Source organism: Equus asinus, chromosome 20 (genome assembly GCF_041296235.1).
Source record: "Equus asinus isolate D_3611 breed Donkey chromosome 20, EquAss-T2T_v2, whole genome shotgun sequence".
NCBI classification, from domain to species: Eukaryota; Metazoa; Chordata; class Mammalia; order Perissodactyla; family Equidae; genus Equus; species Equus asinus.
Window position 1 is genome coordinate 19156158 of NC_091809.1, and position 19690 is coordinate 19175847.

Below are 19690 nucleotides of genomic sequence, written 5' to 3' on the forward strand. Positions count from 1 at the left end.
TTCCCTGGGTCCTCTGAGCCCTGGGGTCTCCATGGGACTGGGGGGGGGGGGGGGCTCTCCCGGTGTGACCTGGGCTCCATTCCTGTAACTCCTGAGCAGATGTGTTTTCAACAGTCGTGGTTTCAGTCGGACGGAGAGTTCTGTTGCTGCAAAGCAAATACTTGAAAATCTTCAGTTTGGCTCCACCCAGGACCTGACATTCAGGGACACTGATTCCTGAAGCAGAAGCCCCCGGCCTAAGTTTCCAGAGAGACTCAGAGTCCGCCAACCAAGTGAGTCTCTGTCGCTAGCGTTTACTGTCTCCCAGGAGGTGCCAGTTTACTGAGGGGGCAATGCCAGCACTATGGGGGTTGTCTGGTCCACCCAGGTGATGCTCACATGAAGAGAGGCCTACCCGCCTGGAAACGTGTACCCAAGTCTTTTTGAGCTGATGGACGGTGTGGCTCTGCAGAGCAGAGAGGATGGCACGGAGTGAAGCAGAGTTCCTCATGCTTTGGCACTCCTGGGGAAGGGAAGAGAGTGAGCTGGTGAGGGGAGCTGGAGCCCTGCTCCCTCTGGCTTCTGTTCCCTCAGGAAACTCTGCTGTCCTGGATGAGACACATGCTGAGGAACCCGGGGAGGGCACCCCTGGGACCTGATGAGTAACACTCCCAGACTGGAGGATTTGAGCTCAACCCAAGGAAGGAGCCCAGGAAGAAGTGAGCTTCCCACACTGGGACCAGAAGTCAAGGTCAGTGACACCCCGGCAGGAGGGGCCTAGGGACTATGCAAGGGCTCAGAGCACAGACTTCAATCCTGAGAGCTGAGGAAGGAGAAGAGGCAGTTTTACGACTCCAGAGAGAGGCTCCCTGGGCCACCCACAACTTACCCTGGCCACCTGGATCCAGAGCTCCACCACCCTGGCCCTGTCCTGGGCTGTCATGCTCAGGTCCCCCAGGCAGGTGGTGACAAACACACTTGACCACTGTGATAAACTGGGTGACGGTGGCACAGATGGTGGGTGCCAGGTGCTCATTGCCCATGTTGTCCCATGGGGATCAGATGGGGTCCAGGCAGTGGCGGGGCATCACTTGCTTGAACAGCCCCTGGGGAGGCAGGGAGTGTCACCCAGCCCTGCCGCATCCCAGCTCAGTGTCCACAGCCCACAGTCCCAGGCAGGGGCAGTGCTCAGAGGTGGAGCTCAGGAAGCTGAGGATGTGGCCTGGGGCTTGTGGGGGTCCCTGGGTTTTGTCTATGTCCACTGAGGGCACCCAGCACAGGATGACCCAGGACCAATAGTGTGGGGAAGGAAAGTGGCATTCGCTCCCAGCCCAGTCTCACTACTCCAGGCACCAGAACCCGGCTGATACTTGACCATCGCAAGGGGCCTTATCCACCCATTCTGTCTGACTCCTCATTCAGATAACGATCCCTTGAGGCAGTGACGACCATTTGCTTTGTCTGTCTCTCGTGTAGTCATATAGAAATGAGGTGCCTAATAATTCTGAGGCTGTTGAGGCCTCCTGTGCAAATGGACGATCGACCCAAGGACCTGACAGCCCTTCAGTGACCTCCCCTCCCCCACCAAAGGGCCAGACTCTGCCCAACTTCCTCTCTGTTCCGCCTCATTCATCTTCACAACTGCTCTGCATGGCAGATGCTCTTAGTGTCCATCTCTAGTGTCCCCATTAGGACAGCAAAGGCTTGGGAGTTAAGAGGTTGCCCAGGGCACATGTGTGTAAGTGGGGAAGCTGGGATTGGACTACATCATGGGATTCTGGATCAGGAAACGGCAGGTCTTGGGCCGCTGATGGCACGGGGAAGGCCAGCCCCACCTGCCCTGAGAGCCCCCCTGCTCACCGCATCCATCAGTGTAAACTGATCTGCAATCAGCTGGGGAGGGAACCCCAAGGAGTCAGGCTTCTGCTCCCATAGCAGGCTCTTGGTGGTCACAGCCCGGGGGCAGGTGGGCTCTGGGGCTGGATCCGGCTCTGATGTTCTCTCTCCAGACGGAGTTAGAATTCTCCCTGGAGACAAGGGTCCAGCGGGATCCAGCTCAGGAGCTGGCGCTGGGGCTGGAGCTGATGTTGGCCCTGGCTCTGGCACTTGTGGGACTGATGGAGGTGACACAGCTGTCAGCTCTAGCACAGGTGGTGGAACTAGAGCTGGAGCTGGCTCTTGCTCTGGCTCTGGAGCTGGTGGGAGCTCTGGAGATGGTCCTGGAGCAGGATAAAGCAAAAGTCTCACTCAAGTAGCTGACTTCCCCTGAGTCTTTCCAAAGACAGCAAAGACCCCACTGCCTTTAAGGGAACCCAGCCCATGAACCCCCTGCAAATTGTCTTCCCAGACTGCAGGGCCCTCACCTTCCAGTTCTGCCTCCATGGGCTCTGGAGCCTCTAGGTGGACTTGGAGGAGGGAGGCGTGGCCCTCCAGCTCTGAGCCAGGCGAGCTCACATGCACAGGGGCCAGCTTCATCCTGAAGCAGGGGAGGTGCAGGGGCTCCCAGAAATCCTGCACTGGGTCCAGGCAGGTTCCCACCAGAGAAGAGATGGCACTGGGGGAAGGCATTGGGCAAGAGATTCAGAGGCCTGGTCTTTCCCTCCACACTGCCCACCGAAGATACCCTTATTTGGTCTGGGCCCCTATGCCCACCCATTCCCATCCAGAGGAGAGCCCCAGCCCAGTCCCGACCCCTGTGTGGCTGTCCTGGTGGTGGCAGGACAGCTCATGCAGCAAGTTGAACACAGAGTCTGCTGTGAGTCTGTTCTTCCCACTGACACTCTCCTCCTAAAGTGCCTCGACAAGGCCCTCTGCAGCCCCCCATGTACTTGGGCAGCTGGACTGAGAACTGAGGCCGACTGAGCAGGTTGTTCACACACCTCCTGTTCTGGCCTGGTGGTGGTGCTCAGAAGAGGGAGGTGGATGTGGAGAAGAAGAAGGTGGTGGTCAGAAGGTAGAGCCAGATCAAGATGGGACTGTGTTGGGGATGGGTCTCTTGGGGACAACCCAGCCCAGCCACCACTCTGGTTCCCAGGGGTCCTGGGACCCATCTACAGCTCTGTGACTCCTGTCCTCCTGGAGTGGAAGCCATCAGCCCTCAGCCTTCCCATGGGGATGGAAAGATGTGTGAGATGTAGGGTGATGCCAGGCCAGCCCCCCCACAGCCGCTGTACTCTCCGCCACCCTGTTCTGTAGAGACAGGAAGCCCTCCTTCTGGACCAAAGACCACTCACTTTATTAGGGGGTCCTGTGGTCTGTCCTCCTCGTTGTCATAATGGAAGATGCCTCCGGATGTAAAGGTGGTGACGAGGGCATCATTTGGGATGTGTGATGGACGAAAGGACCTGCGAATGTTGTGTAACGTGACTGTTTGACTCTCAGATTACAACTGAGCTGCAGGAATTGTGTCTGTTTCATTCACTGAGTTATGCTAACTGTCTCCAAAAGTCCTGCATGTAGTAGGTGCTTCGCATCCACGGTTGAATGAATGAAGTCCAACGAGAACCATCCCAGATGTCTGAGTGGGCCTGGGGCCCCTCTGCTCCCCAGACATCCTTAATTGGCTCCACCAAGCACAAGGACCAGGACCATCTCTCTGGAATCTCAAACTCCTTGACAGGGTGCTGTCCGTGTGCTTTGCCAAAATCAGAAAGACCACATCCCAGAGACGGGTGAGGCAGACTACTTTCCAGGAGGAAGAACCAATAATAATGATGGACAACCACAGCTCACCCCACAGCCCTATCTGCAGAGCCAGGCACCAGGTCAGCACCCGCCATGGCTGATCCCATTAGTCCCTCCAAGAACCCCATGACGTTTATCCTCTCCCACCCCGCTTTTCAAAGGAGTAAACTGAGGCTCAGAGAGATGCAGTGACATTCCCAAAACATAGAGCTGACAGTGGGCAGAGTCACCCTGCGCTGAGGGGGGTGGGAACTCACCTAGTGAGTACCTGGTTCAGGATCAGGTGGGATGTTTTGAAGGCTGGGTAGCTGAAGGTAGTGACATTTGAGATGTTTCTCCCCAGCAAGGCTGGTACCATGGACTCTCCCAGAGTCTCCATCAGGCCTGCCTGGAGGGCATACATCCTGCAGGCTTCATTGGAATTCATACTGGACTCATTTTCAAACTGGGTGAGAGGAGGAGGGACACAGTCAGTAGCATCACTGGGAGCCAACACGGGGATCAAGGTGACTTTCTTCCCGCCTATGTGGCTGGTGGGGAAGAGTGGAGCTCCCTCTCCTGTGGGAATGGAACTGTGCGACATGCTAGTATGGAAAGCCGGGGAGGGTCCCAGGGGAGTCTCAGATTTGGGTCTGGATTCTGGTACTGCCTCAGTCATCTCAGGGTGCTGGGTGTGAAGACCCCTCTGCACCCACACTCACCTTACCCCAGCCCTGGTCATTGTTGGTGGGCTGGAGCACCCGCCCCTGTCCAGGGAGATGGCATATTTGAAACCAACCACCAGCTCCTTGACCATCTCCTCGGTGCAGCTCTGCAAAGACAGAGCCCGGGAGTCAGGCCAGGAGGTATCTGGGGCCTGCCTGGACCTCACCACAGGGGAACCCCCACCACAGATGAGGCTCAGAGGGGCATCTGCATAGACCTCCAGCCAGGGCTGGAATGTGATGACACCTGGTGGGCTTGGGATTCACATACGGATAAAGGAGCTTGCTCCCCAGCACTCAACTTCCTACCCTGCCAGCCAATATATGGGGTATGAACACGATACACCACCAGGATTCTAACATCTAATTACCTGCTCCTGCCCAGGGTGGGTCCCCCCATCCCCACCTTCCCTAAGTCCACCCCCCAACACACACAATGAGGGTCAAGAGGTTTGGAGCTGCCCAGCTTGGATCACAGTTGTGACCTGATGTGGCGTGGCCTGCCGGGTGCTGCCCTGTGTTACTTGAGTATTCTTCCTGCCAAAAGGCCCGAGGCATGAGAGGTGAGAGTGGAGCCAATGTCCACCGCGATGAAGAGGCTCTCATTCTCAGCTTTCCAGCAGCCAGAGCATCTGCAAGTTGGGGCACAACACGAGAACATCCTGTTGTGTTGAGTGTCTCCACTCAAGTAAGCTGGACATGAGGCTGTGTCTAGAATGTGGGTGCTTGGTAACTGGAGGTCTAAGTTCTGTTGGGGCCTGCCACCAAGCAAGAGAGGTCACTTCTTAAGGTCCCATTACCTCAGCCCCTTCCATCAATCAGACCCACCCAAAGCCCCCTTCCAGCTGTTGGCTGCTCTCCCTCTTTGCCCATGTCATCTCCATCACCGCACACAAATGCCCATCACTGCCCTCCCCACCCCTCCTTGGGAATGGAACCAGAGCCCAACTTTCAGGAGACACAGCTGAGTTAAGATCTCTTTTTTTCCTATCAGTTCTGTGTCCTGCAAAAGCCACTGTGCCTCTTAAGATCTCCCCAGTTTCCCAACCTGCACATTGGAGATGGTGCTAAAAATAGCTTCCTAGGGACATTTTCAGGTTCATATGTCATAATGCCTATAACACCTGTGGGCTGATGTCACATGTGTCTGATACACAGACTTAGAGATGGAAGAATTACAAGAAGGAGTAAGATGTAACTTGGAATACCACCTAAAACTTCCCTGGGTTCCAGATGTGTGATCTTGGGAGGCACTGCTGCTCTGGGCCTCATTTTCAGGTCTGTACCTTTAATGGGTTGAAATTAGAGGAAATTCAGGTCTTATCATCCACTGGCACTAAACCTTCCATGGTCTCCTGTTTTACTTAGAATCAGACCCAAGTGCCTCATGTTGGCCTATGTGGTGGGCAGCCTCCAAAACGGCTCCCAGCGCTCCCTACCTCCTGGAGTGCACGTCCTTGTGTGACCACTAGGTGGTTAGTAACTGGCTTCTGAGCAACAGAACACAGCCAAGGTGCTGGGAAGTCACTTCCAAGTTTTATTACAAAAACTCTGTCACTTCCCTCTTACTGGCATTCTTGGGTTCCCTCCTTCTCTCTCTCCTTCTGTTTCCAGCTCTCCTTCTCTCTCTGTCATATCTCTGGAACTGGGAGAGCAAGTGCTGATGCTTTCAGTTGCCCTGTGTAGAGGCTCCATAGGAGAGAACTGAGGGGGTGCCCAGCCAACAGACAGCCAGAACTCAGACTCTCAGTCCAGATGAATCCTGCCAACACCCATGTCAGTGATCTTGGGTGGGAGTCCTCCCCTAGTTGAGCCCTGTTGAGACCGCAGCCCCTGCTTCATAGAGAACTTGAGGCAGAGCCCTCCGCTAAGCCGTGCCTGATGCCTCACCCACAGAAATTGTCAGATGTTATATATTTGTACTTTATAGGTGAAAGTTTTTGTAGCAATGTTGTCACAGAGTAACAGAAACTAACAGTCAACCATGTCTCACGGTCTGGCCCCATCACCCTCCATTCTTACTACCTCTCTCTTCTCAGGCTCCCTACAGCCACAATGGCCCCCTCTCTGGCCTCCTCTGAGAGGAGGTCCAACTTCCTATGAGTTTCTGCACCAGGGGTGCCTTCTCCTTGACACACTAACAGTTCCCAGACATAGGCAGGGGTGGCTCGCACTTGTCATTCTGGATACAGCAAATGTCACTTCAGTGAGACCTTTCAGAACCTCCCAGCAAAGTCTCTACCATCAAAGATCTCACATCCAGAAAAGCATTGCATTATTTCCTCCTTCTTGATCCCTTTGAGATAAAATGAGTCCATGAGGAAGGGCTGTCTGCTCTGGTTGAAGCAGATGCAATTCCTCCTGTTTACACCAGTCACATGACTATCTTCCAGACTTAATATTTCCCGCCACAAGTCCATTGTTTTAATCATCTTTCCCTGCCTTTCATGGGTCTGGCTTCCCCAAGAACACAATGAGCCACCCCCTCTCCCTGTACTGCAGCACCAACCACTAAACCCACAGCCAGAAAATAAGCACCCAGGTTGAAACACCACAAGATCCTGAATTCACTTGCTCCTGAGACCCTCCCATGAACTCTGTAATCCAATGGTAACTCCTGAGGTCACCTTTCCCCTGAGACACAACTCCCAGCCTCTTTTTGGCTTATTAGAGTAACACTGAGATTTAATCAGAGCCCTCCCAGCCTGGGAAGGAAATGTTTGGAACTGTCCTCTGCATTAATTTTCAGGAACTGGGGATATCGGCAGAAGTAATTTGCGTGTATATGTGCAATAGTTTCCATGGAGGGAGTATATTATTCAGGCACAGACAAAATAGCGTGGCTGTTGGATGTACCAAGAAAATGGATACTTGATCACAGTTTTTCATGCTGTGAAGTCTTTAGAGAGCAAAGATCATGGTTCAGAGCAGAGACTATGGAGCCAACACCTTATGTTCAAATTCCAGCTCAACCCCTTACTAGATACTAGGATTGGGCAAATTACTTACCTTCTTGGTGCCTCAGTTACTTCATCTGTCAATTGGCAATAGTGATAAGTGCACCTACTTTTGTAAAGCATTCACTAGCATTCTCTGACCACCCAGATCATTCACGTTCTGCTTTGTTGTATCTCTTACTGGTACAACTCAGCAACAATCACTCCTTATCGCAGGTACCTGATTTGCTCCTAAGTCAGTCAAAGTTGACTGCAGTGATGTCTCTCACATTACATATTCCATTTCAGTGAAAGGTCACCACATCTGCCAATAATACCTTCTGTTATATTCTCTTGCATCTCCTAACTTCAAAGCACCTACTGTGTCTTTTTATTCTAATAACCATTATGAGAAGGGAAAGGCACGTCACTTAGATCAAAGGCTGGCGAACACTTTCTGTAAAGAACTGGATAGCAATTATGTTTGCCTTTGTGTATTATATGGTCTCTATTGCAACTACTCAACTTTGCTATTACAGCACAAAAACAATCAATGATAAAACCGAACAAATGGGTGTCACTAAGTTCCAATAGAAATTTGAATTTTATATCATTTACATGTGTCACAAAACCTTCTTCTTTAATTTTTTCAACCACATAAAAATACAAACACCATTCTGAACTCATAGGCCCTAAAAAAACAGGAGGTGTAAGGATTGGGACTGTAGACCAAAACCTGATTTATATAAACCTATTTCCAAGAAAATTTTTTTTATAAAAATTAAAGTTTAGGGCCAGCCTGGTGGTGCAGTGGTTAAGTGCACACGTTCCACTTCTCGGTGGCCAGGGTTTGCCGGTTCAGATCCTGGGTGTGGACATGGCAACGCTTGGCAAAAGCCATGCTGTGGTAAGCGTCCCACGTATAAAGTAGAGGAAGATGGGCATGGATGTTAGCTGAGAGCCAGTCTTCCTCAGCAAAAAGAGGAGGATTGGGCAGTAGTTAGCTCAGGGATAATCTTCCTCAAAAAAAAAAAATTAAAGTAACAAAGTCATTCCTTAATAATATAGTGAGTTCGACTCTGCCCTGAAGAGTAAATGTGAGCATTTTATAATTAAGGAAAACAACCAAGTTCATACAGATAACGATATAACCATTTAATATAATATTCTTGGATCCTAACTCCCATATCAGTGTCTTCTTTCAATAGCTAAGCAGTTGCTTTAAAAAATCTGTTTACTCCTGAATTTTTAGGTATGAGAAGAATACAAGAAATATTTTATTTTTATGAAAAAAATGGAAAGTTGGAGTTACGTGCTATCTGGCTCTACTACCCACAACCATGTGGTAAGACCTATTTCCTTGCTTGAGACACTCATCTAAATCAATGCTTCTTAAAACTTAAGGGGCCTACAAAGCACCTATAGATCTTGTGAAAATGTTGATTCTAATTCAATATGCCTTGGGTGAAGCCTGTAAAATCTGCATTTCTAGCAAGCTACCAGGTGTTGCTAAAGCTGATGGTGCATGGACCAGACTTTGAGTAAAAAGAGTCTCAAACAAGGGCCAAATGGTGCAGAAAGCACTGAAAGGAGGGACAGAAATCAAGCAGGATTCAAGCAGGAAATTGTAATTTACAAAAAAAATGAGTGCCTGCTATGTGCCAGGCACAGTTCAAGGCACTAGGGATCCACATTGAATAAGACGGACATGGACCTGCCGCTATGGGGCTGACAGTCCTCTGGAGGAACAAAAGGTAAATAAACCAATCATTGCACAGGGAGGTGAATGTTCTACAGGAAACCACAAGGGACTCAGATATCAACAATAACAACTACTAATATTTACTGAACATTAATAGTGTATTGACTGTCCTCTTATCACTTCATGTGCCTTTAATATTTCATTCAACTCTCATCACAATCCTATTGCTATTATTAGCACCATTTTACAGAAGAAAAGTCAAGGCACGGAAACTGCCTAGCTTGACCAAGGTCCCACTGCCAGTAAGTTTGGTGCTGGGATTCAAATCCAGCCCACTGGGCTCCAGAGCCCACATTCCTAACCCCCGGGTTATACAGACTAGAGAATCAAGGTGTGTGGGTGTGACGGCAGGGAGCTCCTTTATATAGGGTGGTAGGAGAAGGCCTTTCTGAGTGAGAGCAGTTCAGTAACCAGGCGAGAGATGGTGACACGGAGCAGGGAGCGAATGACAGGGAAATGGAGAACTGAATGCATCCAAAATGTTTTGGGAACAAGAATGGAGAGAATATATCAATGGATTGGTTGTCGGGTGATGGAAAAACAGTAGTTAAGGACAGCATCTTTCAACAAATATTTATCGAGCACCTATCATGCACAAGGCCCAATACTAGGGGTTTAGTATGCATGAGTGAAAAACCCAGACAAAGATCGAACTGAGGACGGTTACATTCTAGAGAAGACAGTCCATAGATGACAGTTGTAACATAAGTAAAATCTACACAATGTTGGGCGATAAGTTATATGGGACAAAAACAAGAAGTAAAGTTGGGTAAGGAGAATCAGAAAAAGTGTGGATACGGGTTTGTCAGATTGTAATTTTTTTGTTTCTTTGGCTGTCTGGTGTACAATATGTTCTCTTTTTTACCTTTACTGAGATCTTCTTTTATATAATTCAGCAGTGTTTTATGGTGAAATCTGAATGAGTTAATGGTTCTATGTCAATGTCAAGTTGGGACCATTGGTAAAGACTCGGTAAAGGTTACACGAAACTTCTCTGTGCCAGGGGCCGGCCCCATGGCCGAGTGGTTAAGTTTGCGTGCTCTGCTTCAGCGGCCCAGGGTTTCCCCGGTTCAGATCCTGGGTGTGGACATGGCAGCGCTTGTCAGGCCACGTTGAGGCGGCGTCCCACATGCCACAACTATAGGGACCCACAACTAAAAAAAAACATACAACTATCTACTGGGGAGATTTTGGGAGAAAAAGCAAAAAAAAAAAAAAAAAAAGATTGGCAAGTTGTTAGCTCAGGTGCCAATCTTAAAACAAAAAAAAACTTCTCTGTGCCATTTTTGCAACTTCTATAGTCTATAGTTATTTCAAAATAAAATGTGAACTAAATTAATAGACTTTAATTTATATTTTTTAATAGAGTTTTTAAGTGTTCTATCATATTTTCCAGTTAGTGATTGCTGATGTAGAAGAATGCTACTGGGTTCCTTTGAGATTGATCTTGTATTTGGGAGCTCCATTGAACTGTCTTTTTAATGCTAACGGAACTTTTCATTAATTCCTTTTGGATTTTTATGTGTGAACGGCACAATGAATGCACAACTGGTCAGGATGAAAAGCCAGCTTGTTTTGCTTTTGTTTTTTATCTCCCACTATCCTTTCAAGCTTTATTCAAGTCTTGCATTTTCTGGCTTAAAATAACCCTAAAGTTACGAAGTCACTAAACAGTATCAATTCAGCAATTAGAATATCCCATCCAAGATACTAATCAAAACGCCAAACTTAGGGACCGGCCCGGTGGTGTAGTGGTTAAGTTCACACACTCTGCTTTGGCAGCCTGGAGTTTGCTGGTTCAGATCCTGGGCTAGGACATAGCATGGCTCATCAAGCCATGCTGTGGCAGGTGTCCCACATTTAAGTAGAGGAAGATGGGCACAGACGTTATCTCAAGGCCAATCTTCCTCCACAAAAAAAGAGGCGGATTGGCAGTGGTTGTTAGCTCAGGGCTGATCTTCCTCAAAAAAAAAAAAAAAAAAAAAGCCAAACTTAATCTAATACTAAGTCTTTTCTACCTGCCTGCCCCTCACTCATCTCAAATCTACTTGAAGCCAGAAGCCTGGACAGGAAAAGGGGGCTTTACAGACTTCCATTTTTCTGGCTTGGCTTTTCTCTCATTCCTCCATCTATAACACGATAGCCAGTTTTTCACTCTGCTAGGGACTAAGAGGGTAGTGAGGAGGATACTGAAAAGCATTAGGAAATGTCTTACTTGAACTCATATAATCATAAACTTACTTTCTTGTATTTTGTTGAACAGTATCACTGCTTAAGGGCACTTTCTCTAACATTTTGCTGTTAAGTACAATGTTTTCTTGAGGGAGATCTCTTGTATTCCTATTTTACTGAGGCTTTTTAGTGTAAAAAATGGTGTTAATCTTTGTTAAGTACTTTTCTACATGTATATAATTTTCTCCATGCTTTCATTAATGTGGTGAATTACATTTTAGCTTTTACTCATGGGATGAAATCCATGTGATTGTAAGGTTTTTCTTTTTCGAATTTTGATACACTTTTTGCTTCTGTTAGCTAATTTTTTTTAGATACACACATATATACACACACGTACGGGTGTGTGTGGAATTTGCTTATACTTTCCTTGTGTTAGCCTTCTCTTATTTGAGGTTCAGTTTGCTTAAAAAGAGCTGGGCAGTTTTCCTCCTTCTTCTACTTTCTAAAACAAACAATATGCAAAGGAGATTATCTGTTCCTTGAAAGTTTAATGAACTTTCCTGCAATATTATCTATGCCTTTGGTACCACACAAAATTGGGGTTCACTGGCCGGATGCACATAAGCCAATTAAATGCAGTACCAGCATTTGGGAAAGGAGATGGGCTTTATTCTGTGAGACCCATCTGCAGGGAGAACAGGGGCGTGTGCCCACAGATCTGTATCCCTGATTCAGGATTTGGGGTGAAATTTAAGAGATTAGGGGGAACAGGATGGCACACAGAAATGCTGGTGAGGCAGGTTTTGATTGGTGGGCTTCAAGCTTTTATGGTGAGGTTTCAAACATTTCTGACAGGGTTCTAAACATTTCTATGAGGTTCCAAACTTTTTATGACAGGATTCTAAACATTTCTGATGACGTGGGAAGGAATTTTAACACTGGATCTTCCTGAATGAAGGACCCCTTTGCTTCTGATAGAGTTTGACTTTCAAGTTCTGGAGGGGGAGAGAAGGGAACCCTCATACACTGCTGGTGGGAGTGAAGACTGGTACAGCCACTATGGAAAACAGTGTGGAGATTTCCCAAAAATTAAAAATAGAAATACCATATGATCCAGCTATCCCACTACTGCGTATCTATCCAAAGAACTTGAAATCAATTATCCAAAGAGATTATTGGATGTGCCAAGAAAATGGATAAACTGATCAATTTTTTCCATGATGTGAAGTCTTTAGAGAGCAAATATCATGAATAAGAGCACAGACTATGGCACCAACATCTTATATTCAAATCCCAGCTCAATCGCTTACTGGTTATTTGTATTGGGCAAGTTACTTACCTTGTTGGTACCTCAGTTTCTTCACCTGTCAGTTGACAGTAAGGATAAGCGTACCTACTTTGTAAGGCCATGGGGAGTACTAAAGGAGTTAATGTTTGAAAAATGCCTGTAACACCTAGCATATCACAGTGCTGTTATCTACATATTATAAATACAATTTAAAAATTCTTCTGACACTGTCTGTAAGCCCCAGAGGGTAAGACTAGTGCCTGGGTGTATGTAGGAAGCGCTCCATGACATACGATGAACAAACAAATGAACACCGTTGGTGAACGGATTACCAACGTCCCCTACGTCATCCTACAGGCACTCCCAAGCAGAATCACACCCAGACACACCTGCTCTGTCCTGCATCGTCTTCCTTGGAGGAATCGCTGGGGCTCCCTGGGCCCCCCTAACTATGTCCACTAAAAGGTCTCTTCTCTGTCAGCAAACCCCAGTCCTTGTCCAATTTCTGCATCTCACAGGGTCTGCAATCTGGTCTTTTTCTCCACTCAAGGGAGAAAGGTTATCTCCAGAACTAGGCACACAGAGAGCATGAGCCTTGGATAAAATGTTTCCCTTGCCTGGGGCAAGAAGAAGAGAGCAGTGGCAGAGTGGGATTTGGGGACAATCCCCCAGGTGTTGTAGAAGAGACAGAGTCGGGATTCATCAGCAAGGACTGGGCTGGTTGGTGGCCGTTGGTGGTTAAATAGCAGGGGAGGCTGGCACATTTCATAGGTTCTAGCATAATACAATCAACATGGTGGTCATGAAATCAGGATCAGTCTAATGAGGTCCACATTAAACCAAAGTTATCAATTTCCTGACTGACTCTCTAATTCAGTGGATTTATAATAATAGTATTCGTGTTCTATCATCTCCTTGTCTTTGATTGGTTAGAGTTTTTATTCTTTACATATCTTGTGTATTTTTACATAGTAAAGAAAAAGTGAGTTTTAAAACAACCCTCCTTGAGAAAGTCTCCCTAACATATTGAATTAATAACAAAAACCATCACGGAAAATTCACAAAAAAACCTTGACCTTTACTCTCTGCTTTAAGCCATTCCTAATTGGTGAATTTTCTTGACTTCGGACTTCCTCCTTGAGATTAGTCCACTTAGGACAATGTAGGAGTGTAGCCTCTTTCCTTTTGAGACTAGTAGCTGGACTCTAGGATGATGTTGGTTTCATTTTGTAAGAATGTGTGTGTGTGTGTGTGCAAGTGTGGGCGCGCGTATGAGTGTTTGCTGCACCCTGCTGTGTGGGCCAGGGCCAACTCCTTTTTTCTTGGGAAAACATTTTTCTAACCACTTTCTCTGGGCTTTATTTTCACTCATGGCTTGACCAGTGCAGTCCGATAGTAGCCTGAAGCTCTCTACATCAAGGAATTTAAATTTTTCTTTGAACTTGCATTTAAGAAAGTGAAAAGAAACAGGTGAAACTAATTTTAAGAGTCTATTTTAACCTATTATAACCAAGATATTATCATTTGTGCATGCAGTCTATATAAAAATTAATAATGAGATAGCTTACATTTTTTACTGGGTTCCCCAAATCCAGTTTGTACTTTCCATTTACAGCACAATCTTCACTTGTAAGTTGAATTTTTTTCAGTTAAACATTCTCTGTATTAAGATTTAATGTTCACAGTTGTAAAATACGACTTACGTGTCTAGGTTGTTCTAAACATACTTAAGAGTTTTACACATGAAGATCATGTTGGTAATTAATGAAAAATTCCTATTGGGTCTAGTAACAAAGGAGTCATTGTGACCTTACCAGGCGAGCAGCCATAGAATGGTGAGGACAGATGGAGTGTGGGGTGGTCTGCAGAGGTAGCAGGAGGTGAGGCCTCAGAGACACATCATGTAGATGACCTTTTCTCAATGGTTCTCAACTGAGGGGAAGGAATAGAGACAGCAATTTCCCTGTGAAATATCAGGCAAGTTAAGGGACCCTGACGTGTATTAAGTAAAAAGAAATGTGGGGAATATTTGAAACAAGCATGTGAAAATCAAGGAGTAAATATGCCCACACATGAAAAGAAAGCAAAATGTCCAGACATTATGGATGTTTCCCAGTTAATGTGGGTGATTTTGATATATAGTGGTACCAACATTATGCTTTTCGTAGCAAGTATCATGAGACCAGCAGTAGCTAAGATATGGCAGATAATTGGGATCTTCTGGGTTCGAAGTTTTACAAGGCATATATGATGAGTGGTAAGGAATTCTGGATCATTCCAAGGGAATTATTGAGATCACAGACCATGGAATCCAGGATTGATAGGAAAAGAAGAGAAATTAAGGTGAAGATATGGACATCTGGCATCACTTTGGTCTTGAGGAACAGGCATCTACTCTTAGGAGTGAGTAAAAAAAAATGGAAATCAGGAATTTGTGGTAGGTGAATATGTTTTCTGAATTTATTTTTGAACATGCCCACTTGGGTTGATGGAAACATCTGGGAAATGAGAGTGAGTCACTAGGAGTGGGGTGGATGATAATTTCATTATTGATTTAAGCTCTATAGGAGCTATGAACACCAAGTGGTCCATGGGGTAACCAAATGAACAGTCATATAGCATAGAAGAACGATGGGATTCGATTCAGAAAAAGACTCAGGACTGTGCGTCCTGAGAGAGAGTTCCAGGGCTTGTGCGGTTGAGTGACAAGGACAGCAAGAGAGTAAAGTCATACACATAAAGGAGAGTGTCCTAGAAGATGGTGGACGAGAAATAATCTGTAGTAGTCTTGAGTTTTGACCGTGAGCTTTCTGTTCTTCATCCCAATCTCTTTGATGATGTCCCAGGACACAGGTGAGGTTAATGCCCACAGGGAGAGAGGGAGGGCAGAAGTACAACACATCTGGGATAATTTTTCTGGGAAGGCAAGCTTCATTTATCACTTTGATCCAATTTTGTGATTAATTTTTATAGGGTAAGAGGAAAAGAAGTATGATGGTGAAGTCTTCACAGAGGAAGCAACATGACTGTGGGAACCAATCCAAACCAAAGCCTGGGTTAAGCACCTCCATCCCTTTGAGGCTGTCCAGTTACATCTTCCAGAGGCCAGTTACTAGAATCACATCCCATCCCAGCAATGAGGTCAGATGCCATCAATGGGAGGAAACCTTGGAGCGGCCCCAACAAGTCTGCTGGCAGAAGAGACTGCAAGGACTGCAGGCCTGCAGCAGCGCAGGAGAACTGTTAAGCCCTCTGGATCTTGCCAAAGCCTTGCACAACCTTACACCCAGTTGCACAGGCGCATCCCTGCCAGGCGTGCTCACGGGTGGTCTGAACTCCAGTCCCATGCCCACCCCTTCCGGGTCTTCAGATTTTGCAGAGATGATTCCAGGAGCTGGTATGGGCATTCCACAGCTCCTCTGCAAACAATTTTTGGTGACTGAGGAAGACATCAGGAAACAGGAAGGGAAAGTGAAGATGGCAAGAGAGAGACTGGCGATGGCACTGATTGCAGATAGACTCGCTGGCGAGGCAGAGCAAGTGAGGGCCCAAGATGGACGTCCTGACAAACACTATGAAAAAAACAGAAGATGGTGCAGATGACGTGGAGCACCACACTACATTAATGCCTCTCCAGTGTTCCTAATGTTTTCTCGCTTTGAGCTCTTGAAACTTTAAAATATAACAATACTTTCCTTTTACTCAATTCTTTTGCATGACATAGAAAATACAGATAGTGATTTTTTTGAGGCAAGAGATTGGGTTTCAGGTGATGAGAGAAAGGAGATCTTTCCTTTTCATGTTCTCTCATTTTCCTTTTATAAGTATGTTATTTATTTGTATTTTAAGGTCAACAGAGAGTTATCAAAGTCATGGGATTCTTTAGAGTTTTGCCCTCACAGTCACAGAGTAAAACCTACGTAGTCAGAATGGATTCTCCTGTTTGTGTAATATTCCACTAGATTCCAACATAATATTTCACTAAAGAGCTGTTACATCTGTGTTCTCCAACAAGATATCCACTCCGAGAGCTCTGCATTTCCGCTCTTTGTTGCACATTGATTCAGTTGCATATGATGAATCTCAGACATCCCCTCATTTTTAGATCTGTATGTGTTGCAAACTTGACATGTCATTTGGCATCTTTCTATCAAGAGAAAGACTATTTTCAGCATCATGAGTCTAAGAACAAGCCACTGTGTGTTGGGACTTGTCGATCGGCCTGATCAAGCCTGTCCTATTATTCGCATGCTGTTTATCATTACTTTCTCATGTCTGACAAAGTTATTAGTTTCTGAGAGCGATGTGTTAAACAATAATGGAGTGTCTTATTATTTACATCTTCCCTTGAAAACGAGCTATTTTTTAATTGAATCTTCTCTCCTCGATTCTCCCATGTGGTAATCATCTGGGATGTTAGTAAGAAGACGTTAATGTCTTGTTTTAAAACAAATTCCAGATTAGATACACTATTTTTTCGTTTCCTCATGACTGCTTTGTTTTTCTGGGTTCACATTTCTTCTTCCTGATGTACACTCTTTACCGGTTCTTTCACTGAAGGCCTGTGGGAGGTCAACTTTGAGTCTGTCTGTATGTTAGAAAACGTCTTTATCTCTTTCTTTGACAGAGTTTGGCTAGGTGTTTAAGTTAGTTTATTTTAGTTTTTTCCTTCCTTATTAAGAGATTTAATATTTCTGACACTCCATTTCTTTAGCTACAAAATGGGAATAAAACCATAAAATGGTGAATGTAACTAAGCTAATACACACAGAACTTTGAGTAACATTCCTTAGCAGATATTAAGTACTCAATAATGATAGCTATTATCATTATTATAATCTTCAGAGAGTGCACTCTAGGAGAATGACTACTTAAGATGGAGAATGTGAAGCTCACACCCTGAAGACTGAGCAGTTGGCATGACAGTGATTTGAATTCTTAGCCCTTGGGGAGCTTCAGCTGTAGTCTGCAGAGTATGTACAGATAATGTAATCGATTCCCACAAACCCACCACAGCACAGTGCAGCCTGCCTCACGCCTCGGATGCTCTGGGCTGCTTGTTGGGGAACCCCTGCTGTAAGTCTGGTTGGATTCTGTGCAGGGAAAGATGCAAAAAAGGGTGCCTTTCTCTTCTCTCAGATTTTTACAGCAGAGTTTTATTCATTTTTACATCCAAAGCAGACACTCTCCTTCTAGAGTCTTGGTGTTACTCTGGGATTCAGGCTTCCCAGACACCTAGTCATTTCAGCTCCCAGGTCCCAAGGTGACTGCAGAGTCACGTCTGACCCACTCCTTCCATCTTGGCCTGTTTCCCATCTTGAAGGACCTATGAGCAGGGAGAGGAGCCACCAAGGCAGATGGATCTGGAAGTCCTGGTGAACCTGAGCTTCAGAGAATGAAGCAGATATAGGAAACCTGAGACTGCCAAGGCTTCAAGGGCATGGGAAAATACGGAACAACTGAGAGGGGTGTGATAGCTGGCACAGAGGCAAGGGGAGGGGTGCTCCAACGTTGCCTAAAAGGGAAACCTCACACCGAAGTGGGGATTTGATTTTATATGATAGCAATGTCTGTGCCAGTTTCACCAATTCTGGTGTCCCTGAGGGATGCAATGGTGTGAAACCACAGGACAGAAGTTGCAATTGCCTTCAGGACTTAAGGAGGGGAAACATTTTATCTTAGTCCCGTGTGAGCCAGTCAGGGGCCACATCTAGAGAGGCTCAGAGGCTGTGTCTGACCAGTGTGATTTATTTCTGTTCCAGCCAAGCTCCTCTGGACCCTGGCTGGGAAAAGGGGGTCTCAGGCAGATCTAGTCATCGCAGCTGCTGCAGGTCAAGGTGGGGCAGGTAATAGCCCAGGCATTGTCGCTGTACCTCGTAGTCACCCTCCTTCTTCCACAGGCAGACGGTGAGCTGTGAGGGGAGCAGCGGGCATCAGAATGGACCAGTCCGCTGCCCGATGAGGGAGACTCCAGGGGAAGGAGATCCCAAAGCCACAGACACCCGATGCTTGTCGTCTCTCTCTTCCTTTTTTCCCCTTAATTTTTCTCTCTTGGTCCTTCTTTTCCTTCCCTTTTCCTACTTTCAGTTCTCTCTTCCTCTCTACCTCCAACAAGCTCTAGCTTAATTGAAGTATTAATGACATCTAATAAACTGCATACATTTAAAGTGAATGACTTGATCAGTTTTGATTAGAACTTACTGAACCATCACAACAATCAAAACAAGGGGGCCGGCCTGGTGGCCAACTGGTTAAGTTTGCACACTCCACTTCGGCGGCCCAGGGTTTTTTGCTGGTTCAGATCCTGGGCGTGGACATGGCACCGTTCATCAGGCCATGCTGAGGTGGCGTCCCACATGCCACAACTAGAAGGACCCGCAACTAAAAATATACAACTATGTCCCAGGGGGATTTGGGGAGAAAAGGGAAAAATAAAATCTTAAAAAAAAAAAAAAGACAAGGAACGCCCACCCTCGCCAAATTTCCTCATGCTCCTTTGTAATTCCTCCTTCCCTGCCCTTTGCAAACATATTCTCATTCCCAGGCAACCACTGATCTGATATCTGTCCCTATAGATTCGCTTGCATTTTCTAGGAGGTGTTTATAAATGGGATCACACACTATGTGCTCATTTTTATCTGGCTTCTTTCACTCAGCATAGTAATTTTGAGATTTCTGCATGTCATTGCATGTATGGAGAATGCATTCCTTTTTATGGCTGAATAATATGCCACTGTGGGACAGTGTGTTTATTTATTGACCTGCTGATGGACATTTGGGTTGTTTTCCAGTTTTGGCTAGTATAAATAAAGTTCCTGTGAACATGTGTGTACAAGTCTGTGTACAGACATATGTTTTTATTCCCCTTGGATGGATTCCTAGGAGTGAAATGCCTGGGTAAATGAATATAATTATTAAAAATGCATCCAAGCTATTCTTCTCCAGCACTCTATGAGAGTTGCCTGATATCTTCCCCAACACTTGCTACAGTCAGTGTTTTTAATTTTAGCCATTCTCAGGTGTGGTGGAATCTCACGATGACTTTCACTTACATTTCCACAATGACTGATGTTGTTAAGAAAAGGAGAAGGCAAGCCACACAGAGATTGGGAGAAAATTTTGCAAAACATATCCGTAGCAAAGCACTGTATATATAATATAT

The 19690-nt window shown here is 46.1% G+C and overlaps 1 protein-coding gene across 1 annotated transcript; it reads left to right on the forward strand.

The window, feature by feature from the left end:
• Positions 1-15522: 15522 nt before the first annotated feature.
• Positions 15523-16131, forward strand: LOC123275670 (methyl-CpG-binding domain protein 3-like 1). The gene has a single exon (XM_070491476.1). It carries the CDS (start codon positions 15523-15525, stop codon positions 16129-16131), a length of 609 nt encoding a protein of 202 aa, XP_070347577.1.
• Positions 16132-19690: the final 3559 nt, after the last annotated feature.

What these genes read in the sequence shown, in the direction of transcription:
- LOC123275670 (XM_070491476.1), top strand. Translation starts at nt 15,523, where the DNA reads ATGGTGAAGTCTTCACAGAGGAAGCAACATGACTGTGGGAACCAATCC.